This window comes from Perna viridis, chromosome 1 (assembly GCF_037379345.1).
Source record: "Perna viridis isolate PV_CMFRI_1.1 ecotype Kerala chromosome 1, ASM3737934v1, whole genome shotgun sequence".
Taxonomy (NCBI): domain Eukaryota; kingdom Metazoa; phylum Mollusca; class Bivalvia; order Mytilida; family Mytilidae; genus Perna; species Perna viridis.
In genome coordinates, this window is record NC_142445.1 from 61,945,832 (window position 1) to 61,969,455 (window position 23,624).

A 23,624-nucleotide genomic window follows, 5' to 3' on the forward strand; every position below is an offset into this window, starting at 1 on the left:
GGAATAGAAAATTTCAGGCAGTTACATTGTTGGAATTTTCATTTTGTTCTATTTTTTCCTGATCCCACTTAATTCATAATGATTTCTTCTTCAAAATATCCAGTCTCTTGATATGATTTGATCAAGAGTATCAATAATCATGTTAAAAAATCAAGACTGAAACTTTATTGACACATATCATAGTGGTCGGTACAAACTCGTCTCAAGCTTAAGAAATGTTCCATCGAAATGGAGAATTTACTGTTCTGTTATGAAACATGAAGATAAAAAGAAAGGCTTCAGGTTTTCTACTGAATTATCAATTGAGATCAATTAAATTTAACCTAAGACTAAGTCCAAAGAACCAGCATGACAAATTTGCACGTTTCGTAACGAAATGTGAAAGGTAAAACATTAATTATCGTAAGCTGAAGTGAAGAATGTTAATTCCATATCCTGTTTCAAACATTTGAAACAAAATGCAGATTAAAATACTTACTTGTAACCGATAATTCAATAGCTTTCGAAAAATTTTACAATTTATTTTCTCGAACAGGCGCCATTTTTGTTTGAATTGTTATCAGAAGGGAGATAACTCTGGTTAAAATACTGCTAAAAGACGGAGTACAGTCCCAATCATGAGCAATGTCAGAAAATGAGAGGGCGACTTCACTTCACTTTTGATGTCGTCTAAGGGCGAAGTGAGTGACTCCAGGGCAACTACTTTGCCAAAATCGCCCAGTAGCGTGAGCCCTGCTTGCATTATTTAATTTTGAAATAATTTTGCTTGAGGAAACAGCCTGTATTCGGAGGTACACGTAAGTTCAAGCTAACAAAACCACTGGTTTGTCCGCATAAATATTCTGAAAGGCAATATGAATTGAAGAACAATGCCAGGGACAAAAAATTTACTGAAGAAAAGTGGTCCATCAAACTTCTATCAAAGCATTACTTGGCCTTCAGAAAACCTTTTGACTAATAAATTTTATAAAATCTGTGAAAGGTTATTAAATTTTGAATTCTTGGACAAGATCCTTTTGAAGATATGGGATTTCTTCCATACATGAATACTTCTGAAAAATTTCAGTTTCTTTTTACAAGTGGAGAACAATAGAGCCAGTAAAAGATAATGATTTTTTGTCCTAAGTTCGATTCAAATACTGTAGTACAACAATTTATTAATCCATGTCAAATTCAAATTTGTTAAGGCAAACCTGTGTTAATGTACTCTGACTCTTTCTGGGAGTTTAAAACAGCATTTCATTATAATTATTATAAACTCAAACTCACACATGTGATGTCCTATATTATCTCTGAATGACTTTTCACATGAATTCATGATGTCACAATGAAACATCAGAGTAAGATTTGATCAGAAAAAGCAGCTCCAAGACTACTTGTTTTTTACAGGAGTGTTTCAAATCTTCACCTGTTCCATATAATATAACAGCCCTCAAAGTACCTTTTGAAACTAGGTGGTCTTTTGGCCACCAACCTTGAAATTTTAGGTCGCCAGCCAAAAAAAGTAGGTTGCCAGAAAAAATGTTATCACAAGTTCAAGTAATACCATGTATTTTCATTTAGCCGGGTCATTCAGTTTTTTAATTTTTAGTGTGTTTTTGGTTTTAGTTTTTCATGTTGTCTGGTATCCTTGTTTGTTAAAAAACTTGTCAAAAGTGTTTGTTTTACTTTCTCCGCCATTACAGGGAATTAGAAACAATCGATGACACACTTGAAATCGTCTTCAAAATCTCGTTACTTTAAAACGTACTGGTGACAACTGAGTAACATGTGAAAAATACCGACTCGGACATGATTTTTTTTTCCGGATTTTTCGGTCACCAGTCAATATTATATTTCAAGTCGCCAATTGGCGACTTTAATATTGTTTTCAGTCGCAAAAACGTTATTTAAGTCGCCAATGCGACCATTTCACTAGACTAAATTGAGGGCTGTATAATAAGAGATCCCCTCTTCCAATGACATTTTCACATCCAATGAACTATGAACAACATGTATGAATTTGACTAAATAAAGACGAACACAAGGACATACATGTATTCTTTCAGACTTCGTCATTATTAATTGTCTCGGATAAGTCTAAATTATTTTGACTGTCAATGCATTTCTTGTATAACAATAGAATTTCATAAATAGATTTTTATAGGGATGGCAGGGCTCATGCTACTGGGCGATTCATGTGAAATAGTAACCCTTTGATGCTCAAATCGCCCTCAGACGACACCAAAAACAAAGTCAAGTTGCCCTCTAATTTACAAACTTCGCCCATGATAGGGATTTACTATGTCTTTCTTCAAACATTTAAGACAGTATACAGAATGATCATTCTTCACTTCAGCGAACAATAATTCATATCTTATTGGATATACTTCGTGCAAATTTCTCGTGCGGTTTGTTGGGACTTGGATTAAATTTATCTCAATTGATAATTCAGTAGAAAACCCAAAGTGTTTCTTTATATCTTCTTGTTTCATAACAGTAAACAGTGAACAATTAATTCTCCATTTCAATGGAACATTTCTTAAGCTTGAGACAAGTTCGTACAGACCACTACAAGTACAACATGTGTCAATAAAGTTTCAACCTTGATTTGTCAGTAATGAATTTTGAACATGAATACTAATACTTTTGATCATCTTATATCAAGAGACTAGATATTTTGATATTGATTGTTGGGGTTTAACGCCGAGCAGCAATATTTCAGCACATTTTGAACAAGAAATCATTATGGACCAGGAAACAAAAACAGAACAAAATGAATATTCCAACAGAATGCCACTGCCTGAAAATACACCATAACCATCCACAAGTTCATGATGTCAACCATAAAACTTCTGTAGTGATGTCTTCAATCTTGTACTTGTAGCAACATAACCCTGCTCAAAAACACGAATAGCTCAAAATCGATCATTTGGCAGTGATTGTTTGAACTTTTAATGCAAAAGAACATCACGTTATAGGAAGTCTTGCATATTCCAGTTAGTCACGACAACATTGACATAGCGGTGCATTATCAACTAGGTCAACAGTCAAAATAATAAATACAAATACAGTGTAGCTCCATTCCAGGCAAAACCTTAAATCATATTATACAATGGATATTCTACCTTTTCACACTTGAGTGTTTTATAGTACAACGAATTTATACAGGTGGCTTTCTATCACCGGGTATATTTCAAAATTATCATGTTACTTGTGTTTACGAATACAAAATTATGTTCTTTGTAAATGTTTTCTTACCAGAATTAACTTTGAGTCTCTCATATTTTATTTTTAGGTCGTCATTTTCACCTACATATTTCCTAAACACATTTTCTAGTTTGTCTTTGATAGCTTGAGGGATAATATCTAATTCAGAAGAGTCTAAAAAATTCAAAACAACTTCATCCCCCGCCATGCTTCTGATTTAGCGGAAGCGGTGTGTGTGGCGAGATTTTTAAGTTCTTTCGATATATCTCTGACTCTTATCATTCCATCTACGTCTGATTTCCCGCGATTTGACACGCCCCCTTTGGCTTTGAAGGAAAGAAACCATGAGCTTGCCAAAAGAAATCACAGATTTGATTGTAAAAGATGTCAGATTTCCGACATCATTAGAAAAAGATGGATCTGATGCAATGGTTAGTTTAAAAGAAACAAAAGTATATTTAAGCAGCAAGCAAAATCAATTTTTCTATTTGAAAATCTGTCTTGTTAACTAACGGGTGAGTTTTTTTTCTATAAATGAATAACTTGAACTCCCCCCCCCCCAAAAAAAAAAAAAAATTCCAACCCCATGCCCCCTTTCCCCTCGCTCTCAAAATTGTCAATAACTTTACAGCACTTTACAATACTTTACATTTTTTTATCCCTGAAGGGGATCTCTAGCAACATCCATTTCAGTTTCAACGGGTGGTGGGAATATTTTACATGTGACGTAAACAAAAGTCAGACAACAGCTGCAAATTCCAAACAAGAAAATCTTAGAAAAGCTATGCTGCGATTTTGATAACATAATCTGAGTTATATTTTTTCTGAGGTGGGTTAGGTTCTTGACAACAGCAACAGCGGAACAACGGAGATGCACATATGTACACATTCACATGTTTCCCGAAGTTTTTATAAACATTGTATCCACTTCTTTAAATAAGTAAAACAAATTAGAAAAAGACTTGAAAACTAACAGAAAAGATGAATTTTTTACTGAACATAATCTTAACCTATATTTTTTTATTTGTTTGATTGAAGGAAATGATGAATTTTCTCCATAAGGACAGTCACTTTTTGTTACTTTCGGGACATGACTCTTTTTTCGTTTGTATATTGGGGAACCTTAAGGAAAATTTAGAAAGTACATGTAATAACCGTAGAGTTCACACCGCCTCATGGCGCTCGCTATAATTAACCCTAAAGTTGGATTATCTCCTTTTTAAGCACCCCCAATATTTAATCTTCTTTTAAGCAGCTCTATGTAGAATACCTAGCCGTTCTATTAAGCATCCCCAATATTAAATTTTCTTTTAAGCATCTCTACATAGAATACCCAGCCTTTCTATAAAATTCTAAAAAAAAATCCCTTTAGCAGTTCAGAAGAAGTTGTGATTACGAGGTTTTATCATATGTTACCCTTTAATTTGGGTTATCTCCCTTTGAAGTCCGAATAGGTGTTATCCTTTGGAAACTAAACAGAGTCATCTCCATCTTAAAATGTTTTATAAGAGAGAGATTTGACTTTGCATGTTTCAGTGTCATGTTTTGCTGAAATACTTTTTGTGATAAAACTATTTCTGAACATTACAATGTCAGGTAGGATTTTGTTTAAAGGAAACTGTCATTTTGGTCCAAATTTTATATAAGACACTTTTGAGCTTTATGATTTCATTCTTCTTCACATCATTATGACTGGTGAAATATGTCTTTTGGTAATCCCAGTGATGAAGAATCCTGGTAACTGTGCATGGTTTTATGTGGAAGTCATCATATTGCTTGCCCAAGAATTTCAATAAAATCTGTAATATTTACACTTTTCCTTCCTATGAAACTGAAATGATAAAGACAGTATTCTTTTACATATGAGTGACCAGTTTAATTGAATTCCAGTAATGTCATTTCATTGTTATATCAGATCAATTTTTAAGTTCTGATAAATACCAATATGTTCTTGTTTGGCAAAAGAAAGTGCCCAAAGCAGGAGAGTTAATACCTATGGAGTCCTTTAAGCAATGTTTCTAGTTTTTGAACAGGTTATATGAAATAAACTGGTTTTTGGCAGTTTAATTATAAACCGCAAAGCAGTTAATAAAAATTGTAAACTGGCCCAAAACCAGTTAGGGTATTTTGTATAACCTGTTTAAAAGTTTATTGTATTCCTTACTTCTCGGTGATGTAATTGGAAAGACAACACTTTTTTTGAGATTTGGACTCATTTTAACTTGGATACGGCATTTATATTCGATTATTTAACACTGAGGGACAGTGAGGTGTTAAATGAGAATATAAATGCCAATCCCATGTTAAAATGAGTACAAATCTACCCCCTTTTCTAATATGACAAATATGGTAATTTTTGTGACAAAAATTTCCCTAGACATTGCCAAAAATAACGGCTGTCTCGTTTCACCCCCCCTCCCCCCCCCTTCTATGGAAGTTGGATTAAATTTGTATATTTATGTCATTGTTTGTGTTAAATGTCTGTATTTATATAATTGACCTCTCAGCCGTTAAATCATTGGGTAAACGTTTTTAAATGAATGTTTTGTCTCGAAGCGACAGTGGAAGAAAAGAGAGAGTGTGCAGGTGCTAAAGGTTGGGTTATACCAACAGATACTGTATGATGATATGAAGACGTATTAGAAGTGGAAAATGTTTACCAGACAAAGAACCAAAAGTAAAAATTTGGAAGTGCAAGATATAGTACGACTGCCACTAAATAACAGCAATTCTATCAGTATTGGTGTTTTAGCTATGCAATTAGTCTTCTACCTTCTTCCTGTGAACATGGGGGTGAAATAATTGTGTCTGAAAAATCTTACAATCTGAGATTAGCCAAATTCCATATAACATAATAGCCATGTGAAAGCTGCTGTAACATGATCCAAGAAAATAAGTAAACACAAATTAAATATGTTTATATAGTAATTAATCCATATTGAGTGACAGTATGTGTACATGTTTCAGCATAGTGCTCCTGATTATTCCTGTGCATATGTAATTGTAAAGACTGACAGTAATTTAGAAGGAAGAGGAATGACATTTACTGTTGGGAAAGGGACACACATAGGTAAAATGTCTTACAAGAGAAAGAAAAGCATTAGTACAAGGCTTCAAGTTTATCTTTGGGTCACTGGTGGTAGTGGTAAATCTTTCATGTTTCATATACATTTTTGTAACTTTTACAAACAATATCTTATTTTGAAAACTTTTTTGGATATTTTTTGATGTTATCTTCAAATATTGTCTCCAAAAAGCCTTTATCTGTACCCTCTGCTTTGAAAGTAGGTGGTATATAGTGATCATGGGGTCTGTCTGTTCTTCAACATCTTTTTTTGTTACAGAATTCTCTGCAATTACTTATCATGACCACTAAATATTTTTAGAGAAAATTTATATAGGTATTCCATATCTTAGGATTCAATTTCAGACTCAGGCAACTTCAACTTCCTGTATGTCAACTTTGTTATATTATTACCATGTAGGGGTGTCCTTTATTGAGCTTTGTTCTCAGTTATTGTTGTTTAAAAGACACAAAGATGCACTGGTAAGATTTACTGGTCAAGTATTAGAAATTTGAAAGGAAATATCAATATGAAACATGACAGACTCAACACAATTATTCTACTAGTGAATTAAAGTGATTATGCTAAAATCAAACTTTTTCATTTTAAGATTGCAAAATTTCTTTGCAGCATTGTGCACCAGATTATTCGTGTACTTATGTCATAATAAAAACTGACTCAAGTTTAGAAGGACATGGGAACACCTTTCTAAATGGCAGAGGCACAGAAATAGGTAGTGTCTTTAGTTAATGCTTGGTGCTTTATCATAGTTATTTCCCTTAACAATGTTATAATGCTAACTTCTGACTTTTTTATTTAAATGAAAAATCCTATTGTTTATTCTGAATGCTATTGGTATGATTCTTTTTTATTGTATACCAGTGTTAACTTACAATTTCTCCTGCTTCCAATAATTTTGATACTTTTTTGCATCATAAAAGCATGTTCGTTAACGGAACTTTATTTAAATGGAAATTTTGATAGTAGCATTGTAAAGAAAACGTAATAACAAAACTACAAAACTGATAAACTCTAGACAATAGTCGAAAGGAAAGGCCACTTATCAAATGGCAATATTAAGGCAAAAAACCAGGATATAAACAAACTTTGTTTGGTTCTGATCTTTTATTAATGTGTTTACTTAATACTCATAGATTGTAATTTATTTTTATGTCAAGTTTTAATTCACCATTTTCATTGTCTACACATCAGTACCCTTGCATTTACTAAAGATGCTTAAATTATTTTATTGTTTCACAAGTGCCTTTCATTATATGCACAATGGTTTTTTTTATATTTTCATCACAATACAAGCCCCATATTAGATTTACTCAGATTCATAAAATCAAGTAATAATTTAATTTCAGTTGCAGTAATGAAAACATGCTATTGAATTATTTGTAGAAATAAGAACTCAACTTTTACATCACAGCACTTTATAACATACTTAATAACATTTACTGGTTGATTGGTCTGTTTAAAAGAATGATGCTTAATCACAGCAATATTTTTTATGCTGATAATGAGCTTTGAATTTTGGCGCTAAAGGCTCTTTTATACCTAAAATACAACTAAAAATCAATTATCAACTGTTGAAAATGTTACATATAAATTTTGAGACATGCAAACAAATAAAAACTTAGAATATATAACTTATATATAAGGACTTATGAAAATTGTTTCATTAAAAGGACAAAATAATTACTTGTTTACCAAAATTTGGACAATCAGTTCATTTTGTACTTTTTGGTTACTTCCTGGTCATATTTATTGCAAAGAAATGGTGTCCACACACAATACACAACTTTATGTACAGTGAAAACATTCATTATTGCATAGTTTATTATCTATGAAAATTTTAAGTTGTTTCTTTGGTTTGGATATAGTTTTCTGGATGTAAATATGTTTAAAAAAAAACAACAAAATTGACAATTTTCAACAGGTCATTACAGTGATGTTAGGCTACAAATCCTTCATTTCCGTAATATTTGTATATTTTACTGTTTTGAACAAAGTTCATATTATTCCAACAAAGTTGACATTTTTTTTGCTTTATTCATAGCCTTATACACCTTTTATGAATGTTTTGTCCTCATTTGCAGGGGAGATAATTTCAGCCTGCGAATTCATATTGTTGTGGAATTTAATGACACAATGCTAGCAAAAGGTTTTCTAAAATTAATACAAAGTTAAAAGATTCATTCAAATTTAAACACAGTAGTAACAGTAATATTTTTCAGTCACCATATTTAAATATATGCAAAATTCACAAAATAACAACGCTGACAGTTCATAAATGCACCATGACAAATTAATACATTTGTATTTTCTGGTAATTGAAAATATAAAAGTTACTTCATTCCATGTATTATATCTATTAATATTAATATTTACTATTGATTATGTTTTCAGTTTGCTGTGCTGTAGAGGCATTTAAGAAGATGGTAGTTGGACAGAAGTTGGCTGATATATTTGGAGATTTTGGAAAATATTGGCAGTCAATAGTCAATGAGGATCAGATAAGATGGGTAGGGAATTGGAAAAGCTTATGGTTTTCTATTGATAACACTATTTTATCCACATTCATTTAAGGGTTAAGAGAATAATATACATCAACAGTTAAATTAAAAATTTCAAAAATTAATTGAGCAAAATTTGAAAATGCCATATTCCTTCCAGAAAAAAATTCTTAAGGGATAGAATGTTTATAATCCCAACAAGCGGAAAGATGATTTTTCAACAATATTCAAATGTTTCAGTTGGGTCCAGAAAAAGGAGTTACACATCTTGCAACAGCAGCGATCATAAATGCATTGTGGGATTTGTGGGCCAAAATGGAAGGAAAGGTAAGGTTGAATGAACCAGTAATCATTTATTGCAGCTGAAGTTTAATTTAGATTTTCTATAAACCATTCTGCATGTATGACTGAAAGTAGATGCTTTTTTTTGCTTATGATAACCTTCACTAAAAGGTAGGTATTTAGTGATCATGCTGCCTGTTCATTCCTTTGTTCATTCCAATTCTTCCAAAATGGCCAGGTGGAATATGATGAAACTTTCAAAATTCTTTATTATATGATACTACTATGCATTTGGTTGGGGTTTCCTGATGCAAAACGTGGACTTACCTATTGGTAGACCAATGGTGGACCACATTCTTATTCATAACAGCTCATTAGCTGCTAACAGAATTTAATGAAACTTTAACTAATTATTTATTACATGATTCCATTGTGCACCTCCGGTTTTGTTTTTCTATCTGAATGACATTTGGGGTTTCCTATAAGGTTTCAGGGGAGGGGAACGGGTATTATCAAGTGAGCTTTCTCATCATTATTCTGGTTTTTCAAATATTGACCTTCAAAGTTGATAGTTAGTGTTGTGTAGTTCAATTTGTCCTTTTCATACTGACAGGAAAACAACAACAGTAATACATGTACTAAATAAAGGTAACAACAAAATTACTGAACACTAATCCAATTCATATTCAAGTCAAGTCCAAAATAAATCTGGCAAAATAGATATTACACCACTGGAGCACCTGGTACTGCAATGGTCCTGACTTGGTACAGGCATTTCAAACGAAATGGTGGGTTAAATCTAGGTTTAACAGCATGCTGAATCTCCCTCTTTCATTGTGGAATGACTATACCAGTGGTGATTAAAAAGTATTTGCATGCTATTGTCATAATTGGTAAATCAGCTGTTACATCAGCACAAAGAACATTTCACAAAAAAACCAAGGACTGCTACTTAAATAGAATGGGTAAAAGACCTTTTAAGACACATTTCCTCATACTCCTGATTTAGGAGTCTGTTACGCAGATATTTATGATGATCAAGGAAATCAGAGTAGTTAGTACTTGCTCTAGCATAGTGAATCAATTGTGAAATATAAACACCATATGCAGGAGATGAAGGGATATTGCTGCACAGGTAAGGCAAATTTATGATATTGTAATTACAGTCATCTCGTTTAACATAAATATTGGTGCTGAGATGACCACTGTTGTCAAATTCAAGATGTAGGTCCAAAAAAGATGCAGAACAGTCTGTTTCTGTAGTCCCCTTCATCTTGAGCTCTGGTGGATATATCGACGGTAACCATTTGCCAAAGGCAGGGTTGTTGATGGACATTACATTATCAATATATCTATGTGTAAAGTTAAAGGATTTAGCATTTTATTCTTTACGAGGCTCTTAAGAAATTCAGTCTCATTTGAATAAAAAAAAAACAAATCAGCTAGGAGAAGAGCACAGTTAGTGCCCATTGGAATGCCAATTTGTTGTTGAAAACTAGCTCCCCCAAATGTGACGAATATATTATCAATGAGGAAATCAAGCATGTGGTAACTATTGTAAAGAGTTGAGAAGTCAAACGTTTGGAGAGAACTAATTTCTGAAAAACTGTGGGATTTCAGGTTTTAAAATAAATCTTTAGAATTTTTCCGTATCCACATGATTAATGCCACTACAAGAGTAGGTGGTATTGCAATAAGCTTGCTGTCCATCCTTCACTGCAGACAGTATCTTTGTAAGATGAATTAACATATCTTTGGAGTAAGATAAAGATCCTGCAATATACCTTTCTTTGTATGGATTCTTATGAAGTTTAGGAATCCAATACAAGTAAGGTAAGTCCTCACATTTTGTTTTGATGTTGAGAGAAGACAAGAAAGTCTTGTGGTTGTTTAGGATTTCATCTTTATCAAAAGTAGTACATTTGTATGTGACATTACTTTGGATGTTACTATCAATGCCCAATTCCTTAATAAGGCAACTGAGGTAATGCACTTTGCAAACATATACAATGTTGTTTGAAGCTTTGTCCGCAGGGACATAAACATTTCTCGGGTAGTGAGGAAAGGCACTCAAGTGCCTCACGATTGTCGAATACAGACTTGGTTCTTTTATTGACACATTTCTGTCCAATGATCAAATGGCATATATCCATATGGCACAAGGACTCAATTTCCTGGTTCTTGGTCCTTTTCTCTCTTTATCCATGATCTGGCATACTAAAATATTGATTTGCATGCAATGATAATGTTTTATGCTGGATAAGACTGAAAAGTACCAAACTAGATTTTCAATGTAGGAGTGGACAATCAGCAACATCCTACATATGTAGGGGGTCTGAAACAGGAATGGCTAATGATGTACATAATTATGACATGATTGCTTTTATTTTTTAACATAGACACAGGATGGGTGTTCTAGTAAGTTGTATATCCCTATTGGTGGAGACATCATTTATAACAATATGGTAGTATAGCATCAATAATACTGTTACTTGACCAGTTCCATACAGCAGCAGGTGTTTTGTTTCCTTTCTTAATAACCGCTGCAGACAGGTTTCGAAATTCTTGGACATTATACAAATAAAACGTTATTTGACAGTTGAAAAACATCACATTTAATCATTCACTTTTCCCCAGATGTGCAAGATTCTTGCATTTTCCAAGTGGGCTAGCTTCAGCATCTAGAGTATATTTCGCACATCAGACGCTGTTTGAAGCTTACTTATTTGAGTACTAATAACTCTTTCCCTCTTACCGCTATAACCTTGGTTCCCTTGATTACTCTCTCACAAAGCCTAAAATCTTATTAGATACATACACACATACGAACAATAGTTAAAACCATTTCATTTGTTTCATCACAGCATTTTATGTAAAACAAGATATAAATATAGCAACTTTTTCATGTAATGTATTGTTTTTTCTTCTAAACTTTGCAGCCATTGTGGAAGCTTCTTGCAGATATGGCAAGTACTATTTTAATGATACTAGATTTATTGGATACGGTAGAAGATATGATTTTGCATATCAAGAAAAAATTGTGAAAATAATTTTCTCTAATAAGTCTTTCTGTTATTGAACTTATGTTAGTTAGAATGTAAGTCAAAGAAATAAATAGCAGCAAAATTGAATTGATTTCCTGACGCAAGGATACAAATGTCTATGAAAATAATAAGTTGCTGTCTTAGTAAGAATTATGCAAATTCTGTAATATGTGATACTCCATAAAAAAGGCCACATATTTCTATTTTTGTAATTAAGTTGTTTTATGGGTCTGTATGATGAAATGTATAATCATTCATTCCAATCTGTCTGCATGTAGGAGATAATCCAGATAGAAATTCCAACAATTTCTATTGTAATTTAGTGTCATTTATAGAGTTATTTCCCTTAATTTTGAAATGTGCAGTGCATTCTATATAATTTTTATCTCCTAAGAACACGGCTTATATGAAAAACTAACTGTTAATTTCTGCTTACTATGGCAATTCTAACAAACTATCAAAATAAAAATATGTAGGCTTTACAACCATATATCACATTTTGCCTGATTCTTAGCTGGAGTGCTACTTAAGTAGTCGGCATCTTGTTTGGAAAAGTATGAAGTTCATAGCATCTGTGATAGCTCTTATTCTATAATAAACTTTTCATATGAAAATGTTGATAGTTTTGTAATTTTGTTTTAATAACATATTAACACTTTATGATAGCCATTTCTTTTATTATAAGTTATTTCTAATTTTTTTTGTAACATTACATTTCCAGGAGCCAGAGAAATTACTTTCAACAGTTGATTTCAGATATATGTAAGTTACTCTTGAGTCTTTCTATACATAAATGATTATATTAAACCTTCTGTAAACAAATTCATAAAAGTATAGGAGTAATCATATTAATCCATCTGTCTATGTGTCTTGTAAGTGCAGTTTTTTATCAATCTTTGTATGGAATTTGATGGCACTTTCAATGAAAGTTGGGTGTCACGTGTAAATATGGATGATGAAGGCTTTATATGAAAATTGGATGTCATATGTTGATGTGGTTAAAGGAATGTGGTTATCTTCAGATGTTTCAAGAGAAGATGATCCAACTTAGCTGTAGGGGGTATTCTTTAGTGAGTTTATAGTGCTAATATCAAACAAAGCAGACAAGTTACAGATTATTTGATTGGATGTGAAGGCCATTTTAATTTTTCTCTGTTTTGATTGGACATGAATTGTATTTATGCATCAGGTTACTGGATCTATTAATATGTATGATTTTTTTGGTGGTCGTATATTGGTATGGCGATATTGTCGTCGTCTTCATCATCATCGTAGTCGTCATCATTATCATTTTTGTCTGTAGATACTTGGTTTCCTGCGATAACTATAGATGGGGTTGACCAATTGTTTCGAAATTTTTATATGATTTTACTAACCACTGAAAAAAAAGGTTCATATTAACTTTGGATTTGTGGCCCCTACCATTTTGGAATAAGGGGCCAGACGTTTTATTAAAACTAATTTAGAATGTTTGTTTTTCCTCTAATTTAGATAATTGCTTTTTTTTTTTTATTGTGTTCCTTATTTAATTCTGGTAAACAAATGTATCAGCAGATTTGTTGATTTTTGGGCCGTTTTCGAGTTTAAAGGGGTCAAAAGGGCCACTTACCATTTTTATGAGGTTAATTTTTTTACATGTATATTGTTAATATTTTTTTTTTTTTTTCTTTTTTCAGGGAAGACACTTTGACTAAAGCTGAAGCTCTAGGTATGATTGGCTTTAAAGTTCAGTGTTATGGTTAAGGATAAAAACTATTAGTATGAAAAAGATAGTTTGCTGAAGAAAAATAGACATTTCTCTTTCCCCTATGTACTGTAACAATTTAAATAATTAATATCCTTTAACAACGAAAAAAATTGAAACCTGTTTTAAAAAATTGCAAAACATGCAACATTCTCATAACCGACCCTTACTTCTCCAGTTCCCTTACAAACAAAACCTTCCATACAAGAAGTCATGATGACTTAAGTTGCAAATCAACAAACTTAATATATGGATTAGAATGCAACTTATGTGGTTTAATATATGTTGGAGAAACGCAAGAACGATTAAATAAAAGAATGTGCGGTCATCTTTCGGGAATCAACACCACCAAATTCCCGACAATTTATAAACACTTTAATCTATAAGATCATTCAATCCTGTCCATGAAAGTTCGTATTTTAGAAAAAATTTACCATCCTACGAACAGTCCCGTCCTAAGTAAAAACTATCGTAGGGAAAGAGTGGAGTACTGGATACGCAGACTAGGTACTGCAATACCTTACGGATGCAATGACAACATCAACAGTACAGGAAACCTTTCAAGCCAATATAACAATAACATAAATGTGATGAATTTATTTGACAAAAATCCAAGACGGGAAAGGAGTCATGGCCATCGCCAATATACATCACCTAAGTTACATGATGTCTCCATAGATGGTCTCCTTCCTTTCATACAAAACCTCTTGGACTTCATCACATTAGAACCAAACTTTATTCTATACCTCTCACTCTACTACACTCCCTTTACAAAACAAGTCTTGACACTCCTGTTTCTGACCCCACTTCATCATTATACAGACTTGTTGCCATCATTTTGGATATTGGTTTCCACAGACTCTTTAAACCAGTTTGTGTGAAAAGTCAAGATGAAGAAAAACGATCATCTCTTCCACTACCGTTTGTCAACAAAGGTATAGATGCAATTAATTTGGCTAACATCCTCCATCACAAAAACGTTACCAACAAAATTCCCCCATATTTCAAAGACAAATCCATACCAATTATTTCATATTCCTATACTTCACCCATCGCATCCAAAATTTTCAATTATAAAAGGCTATTGCAGAACCTCGAGATTGAGGACTTCAAGGCTAAACCACCTGACTGTTCTTGCAAAACTTCTCTCCATTCAAATATGGTCCTTCTGGTCACGTCGTTACGGGAGATTTAACCATTATTGAAAACGAATCTCTGCGTAATATCCTTTCTAAAGGTCCCAAGTACCGTGAACCACGCTCCATAAATTGGAATTATAACTTTAAAGTTCTTATGGATGCCGTCGAGGACTATGCAAGAAAATGGATAAAACGAGAACAAGAAGACATTGATTCTCTGTCATAGTGGTTGAAGGCCGTGAGGTCTTTAATTTTGAAACGAATGAAAGTTTTAAGTAGGTCAATGAGTGCCAAGCTACATCAGTTTTCAAAGACCCCGATGTAGCAAAAACATTGTCTACTATACATGACAAATATGTTGTCGTACCAGCAGACAAAGCCCAAAACAACATTGTTTTTGTTTGCAAAATGTTTTATATCCAATGTTTATTATCAGAGGTAGACGTAAAAAATAATAGCAGTGATAAGACCTACACTGCTACCACTCTTTCCAAAGAAGAGATTGTGGAAAACCATAAATCCGTGGTCTCTCTACCAAGGACGATAATTGTGATTTACCGTCTATGTACTGGATTCCTAAACTTCACAAGAATCCATACAAACAACGTTTCATAGCTGGATCTGCAAAATGTACCACCAAACCTCTTTCAAAACTTTTAACTTCTCTACTCACAACTGTCAAAGAGGGTCTACAGTCCTACCACAACACTTGTTACTCCCGTAGTGGTATTAATTCAATGTGGATCCTGAAAAATTCAAAAGATCTTTTCGAGACAATCAGTTCAAGACTATTATCTGAATATAATAGCATTAAAACCTATGATTTTTCAACACTGTATACTTCTATTCCCCATACTCAGTTAAAATTCCGACTTAAAAACATTATACATCGTTGTTTTTTCCAAAAAAGATGGTACAACTAGATACAAATATATAGTTCTTGATAGAGATTCCTCATACTTTGTAAGAAATAATTCCAAATCATCTTCCAGATATACAGAGGAAGATGTTTACAAAATGCTGGAATTTTTAATCGACAACATATTTGTCCAGTGTGGTGGACGTGTTTTTCAACAAACGGTCGGCATTCCAATGGGAACAAATTGTGCTCCTTTGCTAGCTGACCTATTCCTTCACTCTTATGAGGCTGACTTTATAGCTGATCTGATCAGAAAGAAAGAATATTGTTTGGCTAGATCCTTCAATCTCAGTTTCCGCTATATAGATGACGTGTTATCTTTAAACAATCCTCATTTCAGGGATTTGATACATTGCATCTACCCAAAAGAACTTGAGATAAAAGATACTGCAGACACTGTGAAGTGACATATCTTGACCTACACTTAGAAATCGATGGTAAAGGAAAACTATTGACCAAACTTTACGACAAACATGATGACTTTTCATTCAGAATTGTTAACTTTCCTTTCATCTGTGGCAACATCCCTTTGGCTCCTGCATATGGAGTGTTCATATCTTAACTCATACGTTATGCCAGAGCTTGCCGAAACTACGCAGACTTTTTGTATCGCGCTAGAACTCTAACAAATAGGCTTCTGGAACAGGGTTATGTTGCTACAAGATTGAAGTCATCACTACAGAAGTTTTATGGTAGTCATCATGAACTCGTGGATTGTTATGGTGTATCCATCAGCACCATGAAAACTGATTTATTCAACGGGTCATAGTTTTCCTTTCCTCGTTTGTCTACCCCGGACTTGACTTTTTATGAGCAACTCGGCGGGTGTTTCTAGAAAAGCAGAGGACGCTTACCCTACCGGTGCACCTGGTCCATGCTCCCAGTTTTTAGTGGAGTCCGAGTTGCTCATTTACTTTTGTTACTTTGTATGTATGATTTTAGTTACTTTATGTTCTTTGTTTTTTATGTCTGTTTTCCATGTCTGGTTTTTGTCCCTGGATTACATTCTTTTGATTACTGCTATAACCTTGGTTCCCTTGATTACTCTTCCCTAAAGGCTGTTACATGTAAGTGATTAAAATTTTTGTTTGAGATTTTTTACCATTTGATATGTTTTCAAGATTAATACAATGGATTTTTACGTGATTCTCTTCAGAGTTACTAAAGTCAAGACAGGCTGGAAAGGCAGATAGAGGTATATATATGGACTGATTATTTTCTGAGATAGTCTAATACTAACAATCATTAAGAATAAAAAACTAATTGGTGACATCAGTTAAGAAGACCTTGATAGATGCAATTTGCTGTAAACATATTTTTTAAGCCGTTTTTTAGCTCACCTGGCCTTTGGCCAGGTGAACTATTGCCATCACCTAGCGTCCGTCGTCGTCATTAACAATTTTTCTAAACTCGTCTCCTATGACACTACTTGACCAATTGGAACCAAACTTGGTATGAATGTTCCTTGGGGTATCCTGCATAGAACTAATTTGGAGATTTTTGATCTTGAAAAACATGGTCGCTGTTACTAAAAATGGAACATATGGGTCAGACAATAGTTTTTCACTTATATCTCCAAAACGATTAGGTTTAGCCAAATTCTGACATTGGTAAAAGTGTTCAGCATGATGAGATCTGCCTGCGGTCAAATTTTCATTTTAATTTATTAAGCCATGTTGGAGTTATTGCCCTTTTTCAAAGTTTTTTGCTGTTATTTCGCATATATCTCCAAAACTGTTAGGTTTAGCCAAATTCTTTCAATTGCTGAAATAATCCTTGTTTTTAGGATTACAAAAGTCTTCAGGCATAAAATTTGTCAGACACCTATCTAAAAGAGTTATTGGCCTTGACAGGGGAAAATGACAGATTTTTTTTTTTTACAGTTTTCAGCCAATGCCTTGAAAACTATGATAGATTTAGACTTTCATTTACTGAAATGATCCTTATGATAAGTCCTATTAAAGTTTTCTTGAGTCAAAATTGTTGGACAACTTCTTGTTTAATTTATTGCCCTTGAAAGGCAAAATTCAACCAGGTGAGCGATTCAGGTTCCTGGGAGCCTCCTGTTTTTTCTCATTCTCTTGTCCAAGAACAAATCCCAAAAATGAATCACCAGGAATAAGTCCCTTCATTATGTAATACATAGTCTCATAATTAAGTAGTAGGAAAATGGAGTTTATATTTCCAAAATGTGAAAATAAATTGATTTACAGTTTCATTGACTTATAAATTAATTATTTTGATATAAATCTTTAATCTTGGGTGCCTATTAAGTTCTTGTTTACCAAATATCTGAATTTGAATTTAAGTAAACTTTGTCATGTATTTTTTTTTATTTTAATCTTAAAAGCCCTTCATAGAAAGGATAACAAATGAGGTCTAAACCTTCAGAATGATTAATTGTACAGTGAGTGAGACTGCTGATTCATATTTACTCCAATTTCTTGTTCAACCTTCTTTTGTGCAATTACTTATCTGGTGGCAAGACATATTTTTATACAGTGTTATCAAATACAAAATTTCATGAAAAATTTCACATTTTTCTTAAAAAAACTGGGTAATTTTTATTTGCATAAGGTTATTTTTGCAAATGACGAACTGTTCAGTGAATAAGACAAAGATGAATAATCCTGTTTTATCTTCATAAGTATTTTGCATGATTTAATTTTCATGTTCCAACTTTGATAGCAAAAATTCAATCATCATGACTATAACCATTTATACAGTATAAATATATTTGGACTGGAAGAATTATTTCTTTTTGTCATTTTAGAGGTGGAATTGAGGGAAAATGGTTATCCTGCTTACACTACTTCCTGTGGTTGGCTTGGTTACCCAGATGATAAAATAAAAAAGGTAAAATTATGCAACAAAAATATATGTCATTTGAAATAATCATGAGATAATTTCCATATTTTGACAAAAAGTTCTTATTGGGCAATGTCAATATTACAATAAAAAAAAATTATTATCACCACGGATCAAAACTCCATAAAGTTTTCAGTTTACATAAACTCAAAGAGTAAAGGTATACAGTTGTTCAAAACCACTAAATGTACCAGGAAGTTAATTCTTGACGGGCACAGTTTAGTATTCAGCCATCAATCAAAGATGCTGTAATACTGTCTCCTTGACAACACTCACTCGGTCAAGCTGTCAGAAAAAAAAAGACAACTGTTGTCTTACTGGAAAAATAATAAATTTCAAGCTTTCTGGATTGAGTAGTGTATATTATGACAAATTCACAATATTTATCAAATCTGAGATTACCTTAATTTGGTGTTAATCTAGACCAAAGGTCCAAATTAAGCTTATACCTTCACTAAATTCATCCTCTTGACATGTTTAAATGTGGCTGAGGTGACTCAACAGATGGCTGCAGTTGCTCAAAGTTGCCATGGAAAATGTAAGGGGAATCACATTTTGGCATAAATTTGTGCTAATGCTTGACCAAAGCTGGGAAATCTTAGGAGAAATGATTCAAATAAGAACTTGAAACATTCACTTGATCAAATAATAAGTCCACACTATTTCACAAAATACTAATGAGACAGATGCTATTTCAATTCCTTTTTGCTTTGATTAAATTGATTATCAGGATTTCTTTGAAAAATGTGTTCTGAATAATTTCATGTCCAATATATAGTACAGTCGACTCCACTTAATCGCATATCGCTTTATTGCATATTTCAGTTATTAGCATAATTTTCTCCTGCACAAAACCATTTCCTATTATTCTATAAGGGAAAAAATCGCTTATTTGCATAGGCCTTGCAGGTGCATTTCGAATTATTGCATAGAGAATTTTGCTGATGATAGGTATGAAAATAAAATGTTACCTTGTTATCAGATTTTTTGAACCGGAAATGGCAGTGTTTTATTTACAAATTAGTACGAGTTTATCAGGTAAATAATAAAATATGTTTCTTTTTGCTAATACAGCTGTTATTTTGTCAATATGTCATGGCCAGACATAATTATTTTGTTAAATAAAGTATCAACATTTGTGTATTGACGTTCATCCAGGTTAAGACAGGTTTTCCCAAATTCAATTTTAAGCCTTCGGGTCATAAATATGTCAATCATATTTATTGTTGTAAAAACTAGATTATCATCAATCAGGAGGTGTTAATAATGGATTAAAAACATAATGGACATAAAAGACAATTTAAATGATTTCTAATTACATTAAAATAAATAAGCACCTTGGTGAACAATGACTTCTGACGACATGCCAAACATACCTGATGTGAACACTTGTAATGTGGCTTGGGGTTCTGCTTGGGGTATTTTTTGTCCCTTTTTAATTCTTCCGACTACAAATTATTATCAATGTAAATTTAATTTTCTTTAATGAGCTGAACAGTTTTTAGTGAGCTTGGGTTACTAGGCATAAATATATATATATATATATCAACCGAAAATTAAAAGTCATCATTCATTCAGTACAATGTCTAAGCGAAAGCATAACGATCTCACACGTGTTGACAAGTATGAAGTTATAAAACTTCTTGACCAGAAACTGTCACAGATCATTTCAAAAGCCCACAAACTGCAAACATTGATGAATATTACACTGAATCATGGCTGAAGTATGAAATATGGGATTTTTTTTCATAGAAAGGTCAGAAAATTACTTGACTATTTATAGATGAGAAACACGTGGTTTTACTTATAAATACACACAACGTAAAGAAGGTCAATAAACAAGACAAAAACAATATATATTATTATTTGTTGATAAAACAACAATACAATGAGACGGTCTATAACAATTAAATACCAGATCAGAAATGTTGAACAGTGATATCCCTGGTTGATCCACAGTATCATCGTCTTACCTGAACTCACACTTCCTGAAAAATCGTAATTTCTGTTATAAGAATAGCCCAGTTATTTGCATAATATTTACTGGCAAATAGACTATGCAAATAAGCGGAATCCACTGTATTTTTATTGCCTTTCAGCTAGCAACAGAAGCCATAAGCCAGGGAATGGAAAGGTAAAAGTCATATTTGATATCTCCCCCAATTTATAATTCCTTGGAGAGGTAGAAACATTGTTTGACTCACTGCTTATGTACAATGCAGTAGTAAATCTACTTTGAAAGATTTGAGTGTGTTATTTCTATAGATTTCCAAATATTATCTGTGAGCTAAAAGCTCTCTTCATAAAATACATTTTTGTTGTTTTACAATTGTATATTTCTAATATTCAATTTGCTAAGCTAAGTTTTGTACCCATAATAACAGTAGAAAACCTGCATGTAAATTTGGCTTTTGTTATTCATCTATGAAGGGTAATTGACTTTCATCTTTTGGCATATGATTGACTTAATGGTATTTATTTTCTTTTAAAGGAAGTATTAATGTTACCACATTAATTTTAGTATTGCCTAGGTTTTTATTGCATTCAATATTTTACATTATTTGTTATAAATTCAACAGGTTCAAAATGAAGGTTGGCAAAGACATTGAAGATGATATAAGGAGAGCAAAAATCTTTCGAGAAACTATTGGCCCTGACAGGATATGGGTAAGTTTTTAGGGCCCCTTCATGAAAGTGGCAGTTGCCCTATAGTGATCACTCTGTTCGTTTGTCCGTTACAAATTATTTTGTCTTTTGATTTAGGTTTTTCATATTTGGCTTGTGGGTTTATCACCTAAAGAGGATGTGTCGCATACTGTGGACAGTGGTCCATGACCTTTAACTTTGACCTCAAGGTGAAATTCCTTTTTATTTCGCTGACAAACTCCTGTCTGCACTATAACTTTTTTGTCTTTCGATGTATGCTTTTGATAGTTGGCATGTGGGTAGATCACCTAAAGACGATGTGTTGCAAAATATTGATAATGGCTTATGACCTTGAACTTTGACTTCCAGATATATATGGCTTAATTGCCATGGCAGAGGCCACAGAGATGGATTCTATCTCGATAATATCTAGTTTTTTTTAAGTGTACAGCACTTTTTTTTTCAATTACAAACATGTATGATGAACCCAACTGTATTGATTACAGAGATGCCCTATTTAAGCACTTACACAACAGGGAAAGCGTGTGTAGCAGTGGATAGGTGCATTTTAATCCACTGCTCTATTAGCTGAGTTAGTTGAAAATTCCTTCAGCTCAGTAAATAAAGGGTCTACTTAAGGTGCCAGGCAACTCATGTACATTTCCTGGCTGATACTGCTGTGAATTGTGTAGAGCCTGTTGTGATTTGGAATTTTTTTTTTAATATGTTAAGAGTCAAGTGTGATGCCCATTCAGTGAACGATATAGTTCTTTTTAGGGGCCAGTCAATTGCAGATTCTGGGTGTTGATAATTTCTCTTTGTTCATTGTAGGCTCATAGACTGCCTTTGGCTGTATTTTTTCCCCAGTATTGTGGAGTATTTGTCTCTTTGACCCATTCTCCTATCTACTTTCTTCTCTATATTTTTTAAATGATTGTTCTCTTATGAGATCTAAAAAAATACTAGATTCATGCAATAATGATTTAATAATGATATATTTCAACTTCCAATACATAAAATTAGTTTCAATACACTACAATGCTCAGTGGTTCATCATATCAGTTACAAAACAAGACGAAAAACTTCTAATTTCTAAATTTAATGTATGCTCAACACAAATCTTAGTTGAAAGTTTGAAAACATGTAGGAATGTATTAAATTTATAATTTCATTTTATACTCATGCCAGTAGCTATCATGTTGAATTCTATATATGATAAAATAAAAATTAAGGATTTGATGTGCTATGGGCCCCAAAAAATTCAGCACAAGAAGGTGAAAAAAATGGTTTCTTGCACACAAATTTTCTACAACTCCCATAATGACATCACAGTGGAATAGGTGGATATATAATAAGATTAATTTAGATCAAACCAAGCAGTTCAGACACTTGTTAGGGATAGTAACTTCAGGAGTGTTTCACTCTTCACTTGTCGTGTATAATAATGTAAAAAACTTAATCTTTGAATTATTTTAAAAGGATTTTTGATATGAAACTGTAAATGGGAAAATTACTCAAACACTTATTTTTAAAATTAAACTTGTTTGAAGGGTAGATAATTGGCAGGAAAATGTTAAGAAATACATTTTATATTTTTTTTTAAATAACAAGAAAAAAGTTTGATGACCCTAAATTTTCTTTTAATAAATCCAAAATAATGTTAGGAAAGTTTAGCTTTACAAATTAAAAAAAAATCAATAGACAAGTTTTTAATTGCCTGAGGAATGTAGAAAATTTTCTATGTGATCTATTGCCAGTGTTAAGGCTTAATTATCTTAGAATAATGTGAACAGAATCTGTATAATTTGTAAATTGCAATTCTAAAGTATGCTCATCCAACATCGTCTCTGAGAAAAAATTTTAAAAATCTGTTGACCAGAACTATTAGGTATGGTGTAATTCAAGATGTACCTGAGCAAATATATATAACTCATAATTGTGGTAGTACATTGATCAGATATAAGATGACATGACATGAAGCCAAAAAAGTAAATTTTTCATTTAAAAAGTACAAGCTATTAAAATATGTAGAATTTCTCTTTAGGCCAGTAACTTCCTAGTAGACAAATATATGCTAATTACCTTCTTGTAATCTAGTCATTGTTGTAGTAATTGCCAAACAATTATTAATACAGTGAAGCTTTTCCAAACCGGACCCTAAAAAACTGGTCTTCCCTGCAAATCGTTTCATTTTCAAAAGTCTCAGCCA

General features: G+C 32.7%; 2 protein-coding genes across 4 annotated transcripts in view; one reads left to right on the plus strand and one right to left on the minus strand.

The window, feature by feature from the left end:
* LOC148629734 (nucleoprotein TPR-like) overlaps positions 1-3,424 on the minus strand; it is a 56,935-nt gene extending 53,511 nt beyond the window's left edge. The window contains exon 1 of one of the 2 annotated variants that reach the window (XM_088556294.1): positions 3,241-3,424. In XM_088556294.1, coding sequence (XP_088412420.1) covers positions 3,241-3,397 — 157 coding nt within the window. In that variant the 5' untranslated portion in view covers positions 3,398-3,424. The remainder of the gene's footprint in view (positions 1-3,240) is intronic. The other variant, XM_088556287.1, reaches the window with a different exon arrangement.
* A 6-nt stretch (positions 3,425-3,430) lies between these two features.
* Positions 3,431-23,624, plus strand: part of LOC148629735 (mitochondrial enolase superfamily member 1-like) — a 34,929-nt gene continuing 14,735 nt past the window's right edge. Inside the window, exons 1-11 of one of the 2 annotated variants that reach the window (XM_088556307.1) lie at positions 3,431-3,620; positions 6,885-6,987; positions 8,667-8,782; positions 9,014-9,100; positions 11,995-12,021; positions 12,821-12,861; positions 13,776-13,807; positions 17,058-17,096; positions 18,675-18,757; positions 20,869-20,903; positions 21,349-21,436. In XM_088556307.1, coding sequence (XP_088412433.1) covers positions 3,534-3,620; positions 6,885-6,987; positions 8,667-8,782; positions 9,014-9,100; positions 11,995-12,021; positions 12,821-12,861; positions 13,776-13,807; positions 17,058-17,096; positions 18,675-18,757; positions 20,869-20,903; positions 21,349-21,436 — 738 coding nt within the window. In that variant the 5' untranslated portion in view covers positions 3,431-3,533. Of the gene's footprint in view, positions 3,621-6,156; positions 6,260-6,884; positions 6,988-8,666; positions 8,783-9,013; positions 9,101-11,994; positions 12,022-12,820; positions 12,862-13,775; positions 13,808-17,057; positions 17,097-18,674; positions 18,758-20,868; positions 20,904-21,348; positions 21,437-23,624 lie in introns of both variants that reach the window. The other variant, XM_088556301.1, reaches the window with a different exon arrangement.